This window comes from Hyla sarda, chromosome 4 (assembly GCF_029499605.1).
Source record: "Hyla sarda isolate aHylSar1 chromosome 4, aHylSar1.hap1, whole genome shotgun sequence".
Lineage (NCBI taxonomy): Eukaryota > Metazoa > Chordata > Amphibia > Anura > Hylidae > Hyla > Hyla sarda.
In genome coordinates this window covers 232,770,957-232,790,780 of record NC_079192.1, presented here as the reverse complement: position 1 = coordinate 232,790,780, position 19,824 = coordinate 232,770,957, and the positions used below count along the sequence as shown (strand labels likewise).

The window sequence follows — 19,824 nt, the reverse complement described above, 5'->3', positions numbered from 1 at the left end:
AATTCCTTTCTTTTTGGAACACTGATGACATCACGAGCACAGTTCTCTCTGCTGACATCTCTGTCCATTTTAGCAACCATGCATAGCAGATGTATGCTAAGGGCAGCATGGTGGCTCAGTGGTTAGCACTGCTGCCTTGCAGTGCTGGGGACTCGGGTTCAAATCCCACTAAGGACAACAATAAATAAAGAGTTATTATAATAACGTCAGCAGAGAGAACTGTGCTCGTGAGGTCATCAGAGAGCATTCCAAAAAGAAAAGAATTTCCTCTGCAGTATTCAGCAGCTAATAAGTACAGGAAGGATTAAGATTTTTTAATAGAAGTAATTTTACAAATATGTTTAACTTTCTGGCACCAGTGATTTTAAAAGAAAAATGGTTTTCACTGAAGTACCCCTTTAATGGCTGTGTGTTGAGGTAAGCACTGTTGTACAGGCTGTGCACTTACTACTTAACATTGCAGCAGTGTGTCATTTCTTCAGCATTGTAAAGAATCTGCAGCGTATTTTACACTGCGGATCCGCCGATGACCCGACCCTATATTGTGCCTCCACACGGGCCTGTGAGTCACCGCGCAGTGTACTCAGACATCACGGCCGCTCCTCAATGTATGCGAGTACACTGCAAGTAGGCACGGCGGCCCCAGGCCCTTGTGGCTGCTCGGAGTGGCGCATTGCCGTTGTGAGCAGGACACGGGGCAACAGCTGGAGGCACAAAATACTGTCAGGTCATCTGTGGATCCGCAGCACTGCAGATCTGTTACGTGTGACCCTACAATAAACCTTTTTCTAGGTTATCTTTGGAGTCATTTTGCCACATTTTACCAACTCCAAAGATAAACATTTTAACCTCCTTGTTACTTTGTTTTACTCTATAAAGTTTAAGAAATTCTACAAGACCCTATTGAATTCACTTGTGTGCCTAGAAAGCAGGAGTAAAAAAGGTATTCCAATTTACTTAAACATTGCAGTCTGATAGGGCTGAAAAATAAACTACAGCATACTCTTCTTGCCCACCCCATTGCCCATGTTTACTCACCCTGACGACACTCCGAATCCACTGCAGTTGATCGTGAGACTGCAGACTGTTGGAATAGTCATCAGCAGAGCAGTGAGGGCGCGCTATCAGTGTAAGCAAACAGACACTGGGGAAGAGCTGAAAGCCGGCATGGGGCTAGGCCAGTGTAGACATATTACAGCCTTAGCAGGCTGCAGTGTGTTTAAATAATTTGGAATACCTCTTTAAATATGTGGAAATTTTACTGAAAACGGAACTCTGTAAAAAATTGCAAACCAAAAACTGAATGAACTAACAGAAACGTAACTATTGATATGACTTTATTAACATAATACGTGACTAACACTGTTATCAGTGAGGAGGCAGAAGTGTCCAGTCACATAATGAGAAGCATACATTTCCTTAATGATTCATAATATTTATATGCTTTTCCTAGACAGATACAGAAAATACTACATGCAATATTGTACAAAGATATGTGAACATGGAAAAATACTGCCCCAGAAAGATTCATTCAACATAATAAAAAAAATAGTGCTAGTGTTGAAACTAAAGTGCCATTCCTGTACATTAATATTATCATTCTCATTGTTTTCAAAACAAAATGTCAAAACCACAATAATTTTGAAATAGTAGAGCATCTTTTGGTAGTTTGATTGATCCATCCAGCCAATTCCTCTGCTTTTCGCCATGTTCCTTTTTATTAATCACACCTAAATATACAACAAACATTTCATCCATTGGTGGTTTTCTGTTGCACTTGAAATAGGAAAATGTTTAGTGTTTAAAAATGTCAAATATAAGACAAACTAGAAATTTGGAGAGTCCTCAGTAGCTGATAGATTTACATGGTTAGTTGTAAAGACCATGGGGAGAATTTATCACCAGGTTTAGAGCCCGAAAGGTCTTTATTGCTGAAAACTTGTGGGATTTTGCTAAAACGATTCTGACTAAAATGACTTTGGTGCACACATTGGTTTTTCAATTTGTAGTAATTGTTGACTTATGAAGTGCAAATTTTCTTCCAGAAAAAAAAAAGTCACATTTTTTGAACAGCAAAGTAAAAAGTCTGATAAAAACATATGAAATGACGACAACTACGTTTTTATCCACCTGCTAAAATGGTACATATATACATATACACATTTATTAATTTTTTTCTTCTTAGGTCACTGTAAATTCTTGTTGCCTTTCTTTCCAATTACACATTTCATAATGCACATTCTTAAAAACAAAAAAAAGGCAAAAACAACTTACTGTTGCAGAGATTCAAGTGCAGGAGGTAGATTACATCCAGTGTATGCTCCATTTATAATGCTGTATTCAAGCAGTGCACATGCACAAGGATCCTTGTTAAAAGAAAACAATGCAGTACAAATACATGAACATATGACAAGCCTTACAAAAAAAAGCCTGTCTATTCGTACAGTTACAGTACCTTCATAAGAATATGGGGGTTTCCAAGCACAATTAGCAGGGCCTTAGGTCGAGTTGTTGCAACATTGAATCGTTTTGGATTGCAGAGGAATCCAAGCAAGGTTCTGGAATCACTATAAAGAGAATCTTCACAGGATCGCACCTGTACAGGAAAAGGACAAGCTCTATGTCATCTGAAACATGTTAGATAGAAGTTTATCACCGGACATGGTGCATTTGCCATTCCAATAAGCACAGAAGACAGAGCTCATAACAGAATCGGTGTCTATAGTTACCATGTGTCTTAACATATTCATATTTTCATTGCTATACTTGCATCTACACTACTCAAAAAAATAAAGGGAACACTTAAACAACACAATGTAACTGCAAGTCAGTCACACTTCTGTGAAATCACACTGTCCACTCAGGAAGCAACACTGATTGACAATATCACATGCTGTTGTGCAAATGGAACAGACAACAGGTGGAAATTATAGGCAATTAGCAAGACACCCCCATTAAAGGAGTGGTTCTGCAGGTGGTGACTACAGACCGCTGCTCAGTTCCCATGCTTCCTGGCTGATGTTTTGGTCACTTTTGAATGCTGGCAGTGCTTTCACTCTAGTGGTAGCATGAGAGTCTACAAAGCACACACCGTATACAGTTAAATACCGTGGAACGCCCATAACTTACAAAAATACTGTGATATGCATTTTTGGTCATACCGCCCAGCACTAGTAGCCTGACTGCCATTAGGTACAGAGATGAGATCCTCAGACCCCTTGTGAGACCATATGCTGGTGCGGTTGGCCCTGGGTTCATCCTAATGCAAGACAATGCTAGACCTCATGTGGCTGAAGTGTGTCAGCAGTTCCTGCAAGAGGAAGGCATTGATGCTATGGACTGGCCCGCCTGTTCCCCAGACCTGAATGCAATTGAGCACATCTGGGACATCATGTCTCGCTCCATCCACCAACGCCACATTGCACCAGAGAATGTCCAGGAGTTGGCGGATGCTTTAGTACAAGTCTGGGAGGACATCCCTCAGGAGACCATCCGCCACCTCATCAGGAGCATGTCCAGACATTGTAGGGAGGTCATACGGAAACGTGGAGGCCACACACATTACTGAGCCTCATTTTGACTTGTTTTAAGGACATTACATCAAAGTTGGATCAGCCTGTAGTGTGGTTTTCCACTTTGATTTTGAGTGTGACTCCATATCCAGACCTCCATGGGTTGATAAATTTGATTTCCATTGATAATTTTTGTGTGATTTCAGCACATTAAACTATGTAAAGATGAAAGTATTTCATACGATTAGTTCATTCAGATCTAGGATGTGTTCGTGTTCCCTTTATTTTTTTTTTTGAGCAGTGCATTTAGCTTATTACTGCTTTTAATTCCAGTTTGGAATTAGTATGTTTCATGAGATTTCATTGCTTATCATAGAGTAAAAACTGTGTTATTTAGAAATCATATCCCCAGATCATTAAATGAAAAAAAAGCATAGGTAACAATCTAATGTGAAAGCGTATACATACCATTGAAATGATGATCACCAGGAATTCCTGACCTTGAAATTCTTCAACAGATCCCACCTTTATATCACTTAAGTCAACTGTTCGCAGAAGTGTTCGGATTTTCTCAACCTTTAAAAATAAAAGAAATACAATATATAGACAAAAGTATTGGGACAATAGTCTTAATAAATGAATATAGTTTTTTTATTCAGTCCCATTGTAAAGATAGACTGCATAGGTAGGTGCAAGACTCTGGAGTAGTCAGTCATACATGTTCTCTGGAATGACTAATTACACTTCTGTCAGTATGATGAAGGAAACTGGTTTGGTTAAATGCCAAGAGAAAATTACCTTCCTGACTGTATTGTGCCAACAGTAGAGTTTGATGGAAGGAGTGATGATGCTATAGGTTTGTTTTTCAGGGTTGGCCTAGGCCCATTAGTTCCAGTGAAGGGAAAATTTAATGATTCAACATAATCTGGACAATTGTTTACCTTCACCTCTGTGGGAACAGTTTGGGGAAGGCCCTTCTGTTCCAGCATAACTGTGCCCCAGTGCACACAGCAAGGTTCATAAAGGCATGGTTTGGTGTGGAAGACTGATCTGCACAGATCTCAACCCCCATCCAACACCTTTGAGATGAACTAGGGGGAGCTCTGCTGACCAGCTCTCTGGGTACTGCAAATTTCCCAAGCTTGCAGAGCAGAAATCTGCACAAAAATACGATATATAGAGGGTATATACTCACTTATGGCCAGAAATGGTGCAACTTCTCATATACATACAGAGCAGCTGAGCCTGAAAAGTCACCAATGACAGGTACACTTGAAAGCTCCTATGGGTCTAACATGTAGGTGTTATACTAATACTTTTGTCAATAAAGAGCACCTGCAATGCGGAAAGGGGTATTAACAGTTTTCCACTTTCTGCACATAGGACCATATCAGTAATACCTCATTGAAATCTGGTTCACCTACACCATAACCCTCTGTCAGGTTTCCTCTTAATAGGCTTTCACCTACTGACACCTGGTGCCAAATCATGGCATAGGGCACCAATTGGCTGACAGAGGGAGCCCTTTCCTACATCCAACTCCAAAGATGCTACAATCGATACTGAGTAAATTGCCAGATGGTAAAGAACTACACAACATTTCACCTTTACTACCCAAAAAGACTGACGCGTCAGAATGCATGGATTCTTAGTCTATTTCATATGGCACACACATAATTGCCATGCGTTATCCATATACATATAAAGCAGTCTTAGAAGTAAGCACCTGTTTCCTGTATGGTGTAATCACACCAATGTCTCTGGCAGATACCGACGTGGTGGCATGTTTAGCAAGTATACAGGAGTATCGCATGACCTGCACAGCTTCTGATGGATTGAACCAGGATGGGTTGTTTCCTTCACGCATTTCTGTTCCCTGTGGAGAAACACTTTTTAACAGAGATATAGTTCAAAGTTCTTTTTTCACAGGTCAACCAACAAGACATATCTCTAGAAAACATGTAATGTAATATCTAATACCATTAATACAAATTATTGAAATGAACGGACTTACATACCCTGACACCATGAAAAATGAAAGGAAAGCCTTTTTTGGGCAGCTTGTCCCATCTGAGGAGACGGTTTACAACAGCTGGATCTGCACAGACTTCTAGTTCCTTATGGTAGAACAACTTGGATGGGAGATGAAGCAAGGCTGCATGTGACCTGTAGTTCTTCATCAGTTTCGTAATCTTTTAATAAAATAAGATCAGTTACAATGTAAATAAAATATTAGTGCAAGCATATTTAAAGTGTATTTATATGAGGGAAGCCTTTATTTTTCCTGTTTTGTGTTAATCTTATTAGAAAATGAATAAGCCTTTACATCCTTTTAATGCCGAAGCAGACGGGATTATCAGACTGAAGATCAAAAGGCACAAAGACAGGTGAGGGTTATATATAGAGATGAGCGAACTTACAGTAAATTCGATTCGTCACGAACTTCTCAGCTCGGCAGTTGATGACTTTTCCTGCATAAATTAGTTCAGCTTTCCGGTGCTCCGGTGGGCTGGAAAAGGTGGATACAGTCCTAGGAGACTCTTTCCTAGGAATGTATCCACCTTTTCTAGCCCACCGGAGCACCTGAAGGCTGAACTAATTTACGCAGGATAAGTCATCAACTGCCGAGCCGAGAAGTTCGTGACGAATCGAATTTACTGTAAGTTCGCTCATCTCTAGTTATATACAACCAACATCTGTGCATCATCACAGTGAGGGGTCACTTACTGTCGCTGTGAGAACCCTGCAGTATTTTTCCCTTGAGTGCAAACCAGCCTGAAGATATCACTAGACAGTAGATGAGCCTTTAAAATGCACTCACTGGCCACTGTATGAGGTACAATCGCCTCAGCCCCCCCCCCCCCTCGCAGGGGGCTGATCCACTGCTGAGGTAGCCAGAGGTTTTACCTCTCCTGTAGTGCGGTCCATGGCACTGAAATTGATAAAGCCTTGCTGAACCAGGCTTTATCAATAAAGCACAGAGCACACAGATCAATGTGGTTCTATGGAATTACATTGATCTGTATGAGGAATCTACTGATTCCTCCTAAAAGTCCCAAGTTGAATAAAAAGTTTTAAAAAATTAACCCCTTCCATATTAAAAGTTTCAATAACCCCCTTTCCCTAATTCCATATAAAAAAAATATGTAAACATAATAATAAATGTGTGGTATCGCCACGTGCACAAATGTCCGAACTATAAAAATATAACCGGTACCAGTATAAATAAATGGTACAGATAAAAACTACAGATGACGGTGCCGTTCTATTAAAGGTTCAGGCTGGTGTAATGGTGTGGAGGACATTTTCTTGGCTCTTTGTAGCAATTAAACCCAACAGCCAACCTGAATATTGTTGCTGACCATATTCATCCCTTTATGACCACAGTGTACGCATCTTCAGATGGCTACTTCCAGCAGGAAAGTGCACCATGTGACAAAGCCCAAATCATCTCAAACTGGTTTCTTGAACATGACAATGAGTTCACTCCAATGGCCTCCACAGTCACCTGATCTCAATCCAATAGAGCACCTTTGGAATGTGGCATAACTAGAGATTCGCATCTTGGATGTGCAGTCAACAAATCTGCAGAAATTGTGTGTTGATTCGATACGTCACAAACTTCTCGGCTCGGCAGTTGCAACCCAGTACTAGCAAGGTATAGCCCAAAAAAAGTGGCCAGTGACTGTAGATTCTTTATTAAAGGAGTACTCTGGTGCAGAGTACTCTTGCTACGTCCTCCGGTCCATCTTCTTCATACTTCCATGTGAACGAAGCGTCACATGGCGCTCAGCCTATTATGGGCCAAGGCAGAATATCGCGGCGGCCTGCGCCCTGTGACACTTCGTTCACACGGAAGTATGAAGAAGATGGACCTGAGGACCGATCAGCTGTAGTGGTGCTCCGCGGGAACCCAGGGAGGTGAGAGATGGTTTATTTTCATTTTTTTTTTTGCAGGACGGAGCAGGAGTAGTCTGCACCAGAGTACTACTTTAAGGACAGCTTGCACTTAAGGAAGAAATCCTGCATGGTTCTCAGAGGAACCATAAGCGAATCCAGTGACCTCTGATTGTGATGTTTGTACCAACTCTGGTTTACAACCAACAACAATGTCCTGGAAGCTGCACTGGTATCCTTGCTCCAAAGTACACTCCAAGGCTTGTTATTGTCTTAAAATAATACGTTTCGGGGGAATGTTTACCCCTTCTTCAGGTTACAAACAAAAGGATATTTTTATTCTGTAACCTGAAGAAAGGGCAGACATTCCCCAAAATGTGTTGTTTTAAGACAAAACAAAGCCTTGGAGTATTCAAACCTTGGATGGTTGGAGTGTACTTTGGTGTGAGGGTACCACCGCAGCTTCCGGGACCTTATTTGTTGTGGTATATACAGTGCCTGCACCTGTGATTGGGGTCTGGCCTTTCTTTACCTGTTTAGGCTGCAGCTTCCTCAAACTGAACACTTGGGGACTATCTTGTGTGTTGTCAATATGTGTATTCACACAACCCAAAAAGATGAGCACCTTTTCAAACTATACCAGCTCTATTGTAGCTTCATACAGAGTTACCCTATGAGGCGCTCTGTCTTTTTACAATATATACTATATGTGTGGTTGACAACCAAGATGCACTGCCTAGCTGTACTGTGCCATTATCTAAAAACCACTGCAATAGAGTTGTGTCTATATTAACAACTTCTATGGTATGTGTAAATGAAGCTTCAGTGTAAACTTTACTGCCCCATAAGCACATGTGGCTTTATTTTTTCTATATGCCATTAAGCTGTTTCTTCTTTTTATGGAACAGGCTTCACTCCTGAGCTTGTTCCATACACTCCTTGCTCTATAAATATAATTCAGATGGTATTAAAGGGTTAAACACCTAGGGACCCAGGGCATACAGGTACGCCCTCGCTCCCTAGCACTTAAGGACCCAGGGCGTAACTGTACGCCCGTGGGAATTTCGGACCAGACCGGGATGCCTGCTGAAATCATTCAGTAGGCATCCCGTGACAATGGCGATTACGGTCATACGTGTCACGTGTGACCCGATGATCCGGAGTTAGATGTTGATCAACGGTGTAGTATACACCGCCGATCACCTCTAGCTAGGGGGAGGTGGCGATCGCGTCACCCCTCCCCCAGGAGTGCTGCTATTGATCGTCCGACAATAGCAACCGACAGAGGAGGGGTTAATGTCCCCTTCTTTCAGCTCTTCTCGCCCACTGAGTTCAGTCAGCGGGCAGAGCTGTGAAAAGGAGCCAGATCTCTGTCAAGATCTGAGCCCCTCAGGGCTGAAGAAGTGTCCATTAGTTCAGGGTGAGTTGTCTGCAGGAACAGGTAGGAGTTAAAAAAAAAAAAAAAAGTGGTTGTCCCCCTGATAGGTCCTCAATGGTCCGCTGCAGTTTTTTCAGCGTGACCCGGGCCCTTTTAGGGGTTCAGGGCGCTGCATTTGCTCCACCCCCCTCCCCCCAATAATCACACTACACACTTCCCCACAGTGCACTTAATGTCCACACATGGGGTATTTCCATACTCAGAGGAGATGGGGTTACAAATTTTGGGGGGCATTTTCTCCTATTACCCCTTGTAAAAATGTAAAATTTGGGGGGAAAACCAGCATTTTAGTGAAAAAAAAAAATCATCATTTACACATCCAACTTAACAGGAAAAGTCGTCAAACACCTGTGGGGTGTTAAGGCTCACTTGTTACGTTCCATGAGGGGTGTAGTTTCCAAAACAGTATGCCATGTGGGGGTTTTCTGCTGTTCCGGCACCATAGGGGCTTTCTAAATGTGACATGCCCCCCAAAAACCATTTCAGCAAAATTCACTCTCCAAAATCCCATTGTCGCTCCTTCCCTTCTGAGCCCTCTAGTGCGCTTGCCGAACACTTTACGTAGACATATGAGGTATTTCCTTACTTGAGAGAAATTGGGTTACACATTTTAGAAGGATTTCTCTCCTTTTACCCCTTGTAAAAATTCAAAAACTGGGTCTACAAGAACATGTCAGTGTAATTTTGTCCTTTACTTTGACATGTCAGTTGAATTTTCTTTGACATGTCAGTTGAATTTTCTCCTTTACTTTGCTGCTACTCCTGTGAAACACCTAAAGGGGTTAAACTTTTTGAATGTCATTTGAATACTTTGAGGGGTGCAGGTTCTATAAAGGGGTAATTTATGGGGTTTGTGAAAAATTGGAAAATTGCTGCTGAACTTTAAGGCTAAGTTTCCACTTAGTTTTTGGATATCTGCCACTGCAGTTTTTCAGTCAAAGTCAGAAGTGGATCCATAAGGGAGAAGTGTAAGTCCTTCCTTTATATGTCCTATTCCTTTTGAATACACTTCTGGCTTTGGTTCAAAAACTGCAGTGGCAGATATCCAAAAACTGATGGAAACATAAAGTAGACATTGTATATGTGAATCAATATATAATTTATTTGGAATGTCTATTTTCCTTACAAGCAGAGAAATTCAAAGTTATAAAAAAATGCTAAATTTTCAAATTTTTCATGAAATTTTGGAGTTTTTCAAGAAATGATGCAAGTATCGACAAAAATTTACCACTAACATAAAGTAGAACATGTCACGAAAAAAAGAATCTCGGAATCAGAATGAAAACTAAAAGCATCCCAAAGTTATTAATGCTTTAAGTGACAGTGGTCAGATGTGCAAAAAATGCTCTGGTCCTTAAGGGGGTTAATATAGACTAAAATGCTGTGTGTTATCTCTTTCTCTGGTAGGTCTACTTTAAGGTTTGAAATTGTTCCACATACCAACAAAGGGTTGTAGTTTCCACAAGCACCATAAGTTTCTTCATCCCTTAAATATACTGGAAGTGCCATAAGCCTTTCTAGAAATGAAATACTAAGCCCATATGCCAAAGCGATTCTCGACTTTATCACTGGTCCAAGCTGCATAGGATCTCCTGCAAGAATTATCTGTAACAGGAGACCATATATTTTAAAGACAATCTGATATACAGTAGTGCTGGAAACCTCTATGTAAGTGCTATTACCTGGCCAGTAATTTCGGATACTAATCCTAGAGGTATGAGACACTCTGGTTCACTGGCCTGTCCAGCTTCATCAATGATTACATGAGTGAAGTGTCCAACTCTGTAATGATTCAAGATATCTTCAGTAAATTTTTGGTATACACTCCAAACTATATATAAACAAAAACAGCGCAAAACATATGAAGGCAAATCTAGGGTATCCCCCTAAATACTGGTTTATTTACTGGTGATTTAATCTTTACTCATGTGCTAGTGCCGATGCAAAGTGGCCTCTCAAAACGGGTATACCTACAGTATGAAACATCAGGAAGTGTCAGAACAGAAGGGCCGTCTGTAACTAGACTTAAGGTGGATTTCACACTACTTAGACCAGTGATTCCCAACCAGGAATGTGGAATTCCTATCACCCGACGCCCGGGACATGCAGTGTCGGGCAGGTGAATTTTTCCGGCCCTTAGCCGGATCGCAGAGCACACAGATCAATGGAGTTCAATAGAACTCTATTGATCTGTATGAGGAATCTAATGATTTCTCCTAAAAGTATAATAAAGTGTAAAAAAATAAATAAATAAATAAATAAAAAAGTTTTAATAAAAGTTTAAAAGACACACATTAACCCCTTCCATGTTAAAAGTTCAAATCAGCCCCTTTTCCTATATAAAAACATGTAAACATAATAAAAATTAAAAAAAAAATAAAAAAGTAAACATTATGTATCCCATACGGTAAATGTAAAAAAAAAAAAAAAAAAACACAACACAGAATTGCAATTTTTATAATATCGACCTAAAATATCAAAAAAACATGTTAGCTCAACCACAAGGTAAATGGTGTAGAAAAGAAAACCACCAAATTTGCAAAATTATTTTTTACTATTTCAATTTCACTTCACCGATTATATTATATATATATAATTATTTTTATTTTTTTGGTTCAGAGGATATGTTATTGAAAAATTAAAAGGTATCCTTATAGTAGGTAGTTATGGCTATTATAGGGCGAGGAAGAAAAAATGAGAGTGTAAAAGCAAAAATTGGTCCGGACAAGTGGATCGTCCTGAGGGACAAGTAGATTTTGCTCCATTTTAGTCCCGTGGACAAGTAGTTTTTTTTTAATTAAAAACCAATGTGCATCCAGCCAAAGGCTGTCCGGGCATGTTGGTAGTTGAACTTTTGCAAATGTCTGGGGGCACACTGGTTGGGAAACACTAACAGACATTGCAGCTAAGCTGGAATCACTAATCATAGTTATGCCCCAAAGTAGCTAAGCTAAAATTTTGTCCATACCACATAAATTGGTTTCTCTAAAATAGAAGAGCCCACAACACATTTCATATATCCAGTGAAGATTTGCATAAAAAAAAAAATCACATACACAGTGAAACCTCTTCAAAAAATCTCACTTATTCAGGCCAGATTTTCATTTACATTTTCTATGCATTCTTTGTGAAGAACACTTCCTTAGACAACCAATGTGCAATTTTGGGTGGTCATCTCAAAGAGGTTTCACTGTTGTTACAAAGGTTGCAGACAATTTTAACTACATAAGTCTAAAGTCACTCTGCCCTTGTGCTCTGTCCCATTCTGAGTCCGATCAGCTAATTTTTTGCGCCCAATGGACCCAAAATAGGTTAGAGCACAACTAACACCAGTGGGTCACGATGGATCCCATTGACTTGAATGAGGTCCATCGGTGATCCAGTATTTTACCAGAGTTTAGCGGAGAAAAAAAATAAATAAATAGGACGTGCACTATTTTTTTTCCCCCCTCTGCTCAACTCCAGTCTTTCTGTTGGACTAGCCGCTGGAGCTCCATATACCAGAGCACAAACGACAATGTGAACAAGCCTTAAAAAAAGTTTTCCCTTAATAAAGACATTTACTATGAATAGCGGGAGAAAAAGAAGACACATGCAGTAATTTTTACTCCCGCTATTCTGCCCGGCTCTCCCGACGGCCGTCACACTGCCGTGTACAAACAGCAGTGCGAAAGAAGCTTTAGAGTCAAGAACCCTTATGACCCTGATAGGTCCACTTTAAAGCGTTACTGTCATTTATATAAAGCTTTGACAGGTCATCCACGCATGTCAAAATTTTAGAAGAAGTTTTAAACAGGTGAAGTGTGCAGTAGCGCGCTTCACTCCCTGGCAGGCTGTAAGTTCAGACTGATGTGCTCCAGAAACTATAATGGAGTGCATCAGTCGGATTTTGTAGCCAGCCGATAACCGCTTATGATCGTAACACGACTCAGGACCTGATGCAATCTAAACTTTTGACAAGTCTGGACAACATGTCAAACATTTATGTTAATGACAGTAATGCTTTAAGAGCCTTTCAGGAGCTCTGGAGCCCGTGTCCACTTACATTGGTTGCTAGGTCATCCCTGGCTAAAAACTTATTTAATGATTGTTCAATAAGAAAAACTGTAAGGTGCTTGAATGGTGGACTGAGTAAATTTACCTAATTGCTCATTCCTACTTCCATCTGTCCCCTACTTTATGCTGACTTTCTTTATTAAAAAAAAAAAAAAAAAAAAAAATTTGAACATAGTATTAGTAAGATGAGCATTTATCGAACCTTAAACCTATCTGGTAGAACATTCCAGCACTGCTGCATGTAGAAATTATTATTCGAAATCGAGAGGCTTTCTGAATATCTTCTCCGGGTCCACAGTATGGTTTCACTAGGTCATTAATTGTCTAGGAATATAAGGAAAGAAGAAAGGAACATGGACTAGGGGTGTAACAATGCCTGGACTGTAATATATGAGATACAGAAAACCATTAAAAAGGTTTTTTTTCCCACCTATCTATGCCCATTGTGTGGGAAATAAAAACTCAAACATTTACCTACCTCCAGTGCTCCTGTGGGGCCTCTGGTGTCCTGCTCCGGTCCTCTGATACAATCATCTTCCGGAGGTGCAGCATGACGTGTCTGGACTGGGAAGCACTCGGGCCCAATGTTTACTAGTACAGTTTTGCGATTCGCTGGCCACACCATTGTCCCGCCTCGGACAGTTATTTGTAGAGCATCAGTATGACACATTGAGCCTGGGTTCTTCCTGAGCCCGACAGTCACACTGCAACTTAGATAGACGATCTCATCAGGGGACCGGAGCAGGACACAGGAGGCACCCCAGAAGAGCATAGATAGGAAACCACATTTTATTAACAGCACAAGTAAACAAAAGCTGTAAGCCACAATCCAAGCAATATTCTCCTCAATTGACATAACATGAATGTGTCGCCCAAATTTTTTTTTTTTTTTTTTTTACCAATTATAGCCAGATAATAGATAAAGAAATTGGGGCTCAAAGGTCTGTGAATATTCGATATAAAAATACATTTATTTGTAAAATTGATTTATTAGTGTACAATTGATAGAAAAAAAATGATATTAATAAATAGTAAATATTATAGTGGTCTGTGACCTACAGGGCCCTTGTAGGTCAGCTAGACTACAGATAGTTTAAGACAAAATCAGTGTATATATAATGGAATAAAACAATATAAAAACAATAATATAAATACAATGGTATAAATTAGTATAAAGTGTCCACAATAATACAAGTGACTTCAGAATTGTACTCCTGGTATAATTAATTGTAGTCCAAGTGCATACACTCTTCTCTCATTGCATGTAATAAATATTAATGCAGATTCTGACAAATACCAATATACTGTAATCCAAGTGTGGGTATAGATCAGCAATTCGTTTCACTTTTAGCTGCTGAAGAAAGGTCCTAAGGAGGACCTGAAACGCGTCCAGCCTTAACTATCACTACAAGTGCCACAATACCCAATTTTACCTCTCATAGACAAAGTACCAATGATCATCACTACTCCTGTTTCCTTCATTGGACATGCACGTAGCACCTATCACAAGGACACAGCTTGGTCGTTACCTACAGAACAGCTGCAGTCCACACAAAAGGAACCCACTACCATCGCTGCCAAATCGGATACGGCAGAGTCTCCAGGAGTGGGCCCTCTGTGCTAGAGCCGGGATCGCACCGAGACCAGCACACATCTAATCAAGGTACAAATTCTATCTTAAACATTTTCACATCGATCCATGACTACTGTCTATTACACTTACCGCTGCTACACTGTGAGACGGCTGAGTCTCCTGCAGCAGGCTCTCTACCAGGATCGATTTTTGCACAAATGAAAGCTCACTTTACACTTACCTTGAAAGTTGATACAAACTACTATAAGTTGGATATAATTGCGACTTGTGCTGTTGCGCTCTGCATATAAAAAGAAAGTACTTTATATCCACACTTGGATTACAGTACATTGGTATTTGTCAGAATCTGCACTAATATTTATTACATGCAATGAGAGAAGAGTGTATGCACTTGGACTACAATTAATTATACCAGGAGTACAATTCTGAAGTCACTTGTATTATTGTGGACACTTTATACTAATTTATACCATTGTATTTATATTATTGTTTTTATATTGTTTTTTCCATTACATATACACTGATTTTATCTTCCACTATCTGTAGTCTAGCTGACCTACAAGGGCCCTGTAGGTCACAGACCACTATAATATTTACTATTTATTAATATTTTTTCTATCAATTGTACACTAATAAATCAATTTTACAAATAAATTTATGTTATATCAAATATTCACAGACCTTTGAGCCCCAATTTCTTTATCTATTGTATTTTTGCTAGACACCATGGGTGTAGGTGTCATTTGGGCAGCTCAGGCCGCGGGTTAACAGATTGGTAAGAGCCTCTTCAATCCCCTTCTATGTTGCTATAGCCAGATAATGACAATTTTCTGATGATATTATTTTTTTATTTTAATACATTATGCGGACTACCATCTTGCCTGAGCTGTTTTAAATAGCATTTAGAGTCATATTTTGGAGCTACTCCCATGGACATAGACACAACAGAAGCGGACCTCATTCATTTGTAATGGGAGAGGTTTTTAAGCATGCTCTGTGTCATAGAGGGATACTGTGTTATCTATACAGTGGTGTCACCTTTCACTGTACTCCTGTCTGTAATGATAAAGATGAGGCTGCTGGAAAGTAATCTGAACAAAGACAGGAAGTGTTAGCTTATTATTAGACCATTAGACCTAGTGGTCAGATGGAAAAATGAAACATTGCAGAATTATTTTATTTTTGTAAATAATATTTATAGAAGTGACTAGAGATGAGTGAACTTACAGTAAATTCGATTCGTTTACGAACTTCTCAGCTCGGCGGTTGCTGACTTTTCCTGCATAAATTAGTTCAGCTTTCCGGTGCTCCAGTCGGCTGGAAAAGGTGGCTACAGTCCTAGGTAAGAGTCTCCTAGGACTGTATCCACCTTTTCCAGCCCACGGGAGCACCTGAAAGCTGAACTAATTTATGCAGGAAAAGTCAGCAACCGCCGAGCCGAGAGGTTCGTGACGAATCAAATTTACTGTAAGTTCGCTCATCTCTAGAAGTGACTTATCTGCTATAATAAGTGTTGCTGCATGCAAACATCCTTATTTTTGAACAACACTAGATGTGTGTATTGCCTCCTATAGGTATAAGGGACATATATGGGGAGATTTATCAAAACCTGTCCAGAGGAAAAGTTGCTGAGTTGCCCATAGCAAAAAGGCCTGTGAAAAAATGAAAAAGCAATCTGATTGGTTGTTATGGGCAACTCAGCAACTTTTCCTCTGGACAGGTTTTGATAAATCTCCCCCATAGTTTATATTATATTTTATTACCTTCTCCTTCCTCTAATTTTCCCCACTGCTCTCTGCCTGTCTCCCTCCCCTTATCCATGCATATTATTAACAGCCTGTAAATATATTGTAAACATTATTATCCCCATGGTTAGTTCAAGAGAAAGATGCTTTTCACCTAAATCGAAACCTTTTAAGAAATAATCATTTTTAGTTTTTTATGGATGTCTGCAAACTGCTTTTATAAATAGTTTGTATTATGTGTATTATATGATTTGCAAATGATAATGTTTTTTAGCCATTATTAAGGACAGTGAACTGTCAAACAAGTTGGCTGTACCAGTGATATGTTTTTAGATGTTTAAGAAAGTTTGAGATTTAAGAATTTTGGAGCCAATAGGTTTTCTGTATTCAGATGACTTGACCTTATCCTAAGGATAAGTGGGATATCCAATGCTGTAACAGTGTTAACACACTATGTGCGGTAGCTACTGTGTCCATGCTGTGAAAAATATGCCATGAGAAAGAACCAAGCTAATAAGCTGCACGTAGCGTGACATAGACCACATTCCGGAGGTGGCTGAAGGATTACGGTACTTATAGAAACAGATTTTCCGTGTGGCTCAGGTGTCAAGGAGGCAGAGCTGAGCCACTCAAAGGGGGTATTCCAGGCAAAACCTTTTTTTATATACATCAACTGGCTCCGGAAAGTTAAACAGATTTGTAAATTACTTCTATTAAAAAATCTTAATCCTTCCAATAGTTATTAGCTTCTGAAGTTTTCTGTCTAACTGCTCAATGATGATGTCACGTCCCAGGAGCTGTGCATGATGGGAGAATATCCCCATAGGAACTGCACAGCTCCCGGGACGTGAGTCATCAGAGAGCAGTTAGAGAGAAAACAACAACTCAACTTCAGAAGCTAATAACTATTGGAAGAATTAAGATTTTTTAATAGAAGTAATTTACAAATCTGTTTTAACTTTCCGGAGCCAGTTGATATATATGAAAAAAGTTTTGGCCTGGAATTCCCCTTTAAGTGCTACAGCATTGCTTCCCTCCTGGTTCCCCTGTTCTATAATGCTGGGCTGTACTGCAAATATCATGGCTTGTTTAAGGCTAGGTTCACACTGCAGAATTTCTGAGCGGAATTCAGTTTTGAAATTCCAGTGCAGAAGTATACCACCAGTGTGTTACACCCAGATAACAATTTACCAGTAACTACATACAGCACAAGCTATGTAAAGTTTTTTACACTGTGCAGTATCAGGCAGGTTATACAGAGGCATATGAATACTTTAGGGCAGTGGTCTCCAACCTGCGGACCTCCAGATGTTGCAAAACTATAACTCCCAGCATGCCCAGACAGCCGTTGGCTGTCCGTGCATGCTGGGAGTTGTAGATTTGCAATATCTGGAGGTCAGCAGGTTGGAGACCACTGCTTTAGGGTATGACAGATTTCATTTTAACTGGCTATACACATTAACATAAAATGTATTTTTCTTGTGCTACCTCTTCTAGACGGCTGGAAGCATTCACTCTCACCATGCTACCAGGTTCTAAATGGCCACTTTCATGAAGTCGGAGGCACACAAGATCAGCAGCACTGTTAGAGGGTGCACAAACCAAAATACGACTATCTGCCAAAGCATAATAAATCTGTAGAGAAAAACAGTATGTAATGCACTTGAAAGAATCATAACTTTAAAAGGGAAACTAACAGCAGCATTACCTGCACTAACCTGAATATAAAGGTTAATAGTGCGGGCGACGCTGTTTAAAATGCATTTTAGAAAGGAGGAGAGCTGCAAGTTGAGGAACAAAATGGCAAATCTGTCCTCTGGAGCAGTCAGGTACAATGGGAAAATGTAGATAAATGATATATGGACCAATCAGTCAAAAAAGGGATAAATAAAAATGCAGTAGCAAAGTTTACAGACAGCACAGACAGATGAAATTATAAGGAACCAAGTTAGTCTGTATGTGTAAAGAAATTGCAACATCAATGCAAGAGAGAGAGGAGGGACACCAGGTGTGAATAAAGAGCAGGAATGTAAGAAGGCCAAGAATGGGAAAAACATCCAAGACAGTAAGGCAACATTCACACATTTATTGGCCAGTGACATGTAAAAAGCAGGGAACATAACCGTACAGTTCTAAAAGATACAATACATATAGAAAAGGATAATGTAACATTAGCTATAAAATCTGTCACCTGCAGGATAGCTTCAATGACTGTAACAGTCTTTCCTGTACCCGGAGGTCCAAAGAGAATGTAGGGAGTAGGACGGCAGTCTCCACTTAATATTCTCGTCACTGCTAACTTCTGGTGATCATTTAACACTGAATTAAAGAACTGGCACATTTTCTTTAATGGAGTTTTATGACCTGCACACAAAGTATAAGCACATTTTATTACTCCAACATAAAAAGGTACTTACTGTCATAGAGGTAGTATTAGCTAAAAAATTTTTTTTTAACCAAATAAAGCATAATAGTGAAAAGCATAGGGGGAGATTTATCAAAACCTGTGGAGAGGCAAAGTTGCCCAGTTGCCCATTGCAACCAATCAGATCGCTTCTTTCATTCTTAACAAGGCCTGTGAAAAATGAAAGTAGTGATCTGATTGGTTGCTATGGGCAACTTTGCCTCTCCACAGGTTTTGATAAATCTCCCCCATAATCTTTAAATAATTTAAACCAAAATTTAAGGCACCAACCTTGGCTGTTAGTCTGTGTAGCCACTGTCACCATGTCACTCATGGATACTGCATTCTTCTCCCGGGAGTGTGGTTTGTTATGCTAATGGAATAAAGAACTTAAAATTATTATATATTTATATGTATATTTTTTCGCTCACTTTTCTCTCATATTTTCAGTAAAGGATGAGACATTTGCAAACAATGAAATAGTACAATATTAGGTAAATACACTGCTCAAAAAAAATAAAGGGAACACCTCTGGCAAGCACATGGAGGGCTGTGCGGCCCCCCCCAAAGAAATGCCACCCCACACCATTACTGACCCGCCGCCAAACCAGTAATGCTGGAGGATGTTGCAGGCAGCAGAATGTTCTCCAGGGAGTCTCCAGACTGTCACATGCTCAGTGTGAACCTGCTTTCATCTGTGAAGAACACAGGGCGTCAGTGGCGAATTTGCCAATCTTGGTGTTCTCTGGCAAATGCCAAACATCCTGCAGGGTGTTGGGCTGTAAGCACAACCCCCAACTGTGGACGTGGGGCCCTCATAACACCCTCATGGAGTCTGTTTCTGACCGTTGAGTGGACACAGGCACATTTGCTCTGGCAGTGCTCCTCCTTGCACAAAGATGGAGGTAGTGGCCTTGCTGCTGGGTTGTTGCCCTTCTACGGCCTCCTTTGCGTTTCCTGATGTACTGGCCTGTCTCCAGGTAGTGCCTCCATGATCTGGACACTACACTGACAGACACAGCAAACCTTCTTGCCACAGCTCGCATTGAATTTCCATCCTGGATGAGCTGCACTACCTGAGCCACTTGTGTGGGTTGTAGACTCCATCTCATGCTACCACTAGAGTGAAAGCACCGCCAGCATTCCAAAGTGACAAAAACTTCAGCCAGGAAGCATAG

The 19,824-nt window shown here is 40.2% G+C and overlaps 1 protein-coding gene across 2 annotated transcripts in view; it reads right to left on the bottom strand.

Annotated features, from left to right (window-relative positions):
- Nucleotides 1-952: 952 nt before the first annotated feature.
- MOV10L1 (Mov10 like RISC complex RNA helicase 1) overlaps nucleotides 953-19,824 on the bottom strand; it is a 93,415-nt gene continuing 74,543 nt past the window's right edge. Inside the window, exons 15-26 of one of the 2 annotated variants that reach the window (XM_056573722.1) lie at nucleotides 18,938-19,019; nucleotides 18,434-18,606; nucleotides 17,731-17,877; nucleotides 13,106-13,227; nucleotides 10,530-10,629; nucleotides 10,288-10,452; nucleotides 5,531-5,704; nucleotides 5,239-5,388; nucleotides 3,981-4,088; nucleotides 2,456-2,596; nucleotides 2,275-2,366; nucleotides 953-1,730 (exon numbers count right to left, since the gene is read on the bottom strand). In XM_056573722.1, the coding sequence (XP_056429697.1) occupies nucleotides 1,721-1,730; nucleotides 2,275-2,366; nucleotides 2,456-2,596; nucleotides 3,981-4,088; nucleotides 5,239-5,388; nucleotides 5,531-5,704; nucleotides 10,288-10,452; nucleotides 10,530-10,629; nucleotides 13,106-13,227; nucleotides 17,731-17,877; nucleotides 18,434-18,606; nucleotides 18,938-19,019 (1,464 nt within the window). In that variant the 3' untranslated portion in view covers nucleotides 953-1,720. The remainder of the gene's footprint in view (nucleotides 1,731-2,274; nucleotides 2,367-2,455; nucleotides 2,597-3,980; nucleotides 4,089-5,238; nucleotides 5,389-5,530; nucleotides 5,705-10,287; nucleotides 10,453-10,529; nucleotides 10,630-13,105; nucleotides 13,228-17,730; nucleotides 17,878-18,433; nucleotides 18,607-18,937; nucleotides 19,020-19,824) is intronic. The other variant, XM_056573719.1, reaches the window with a different exon arrangement.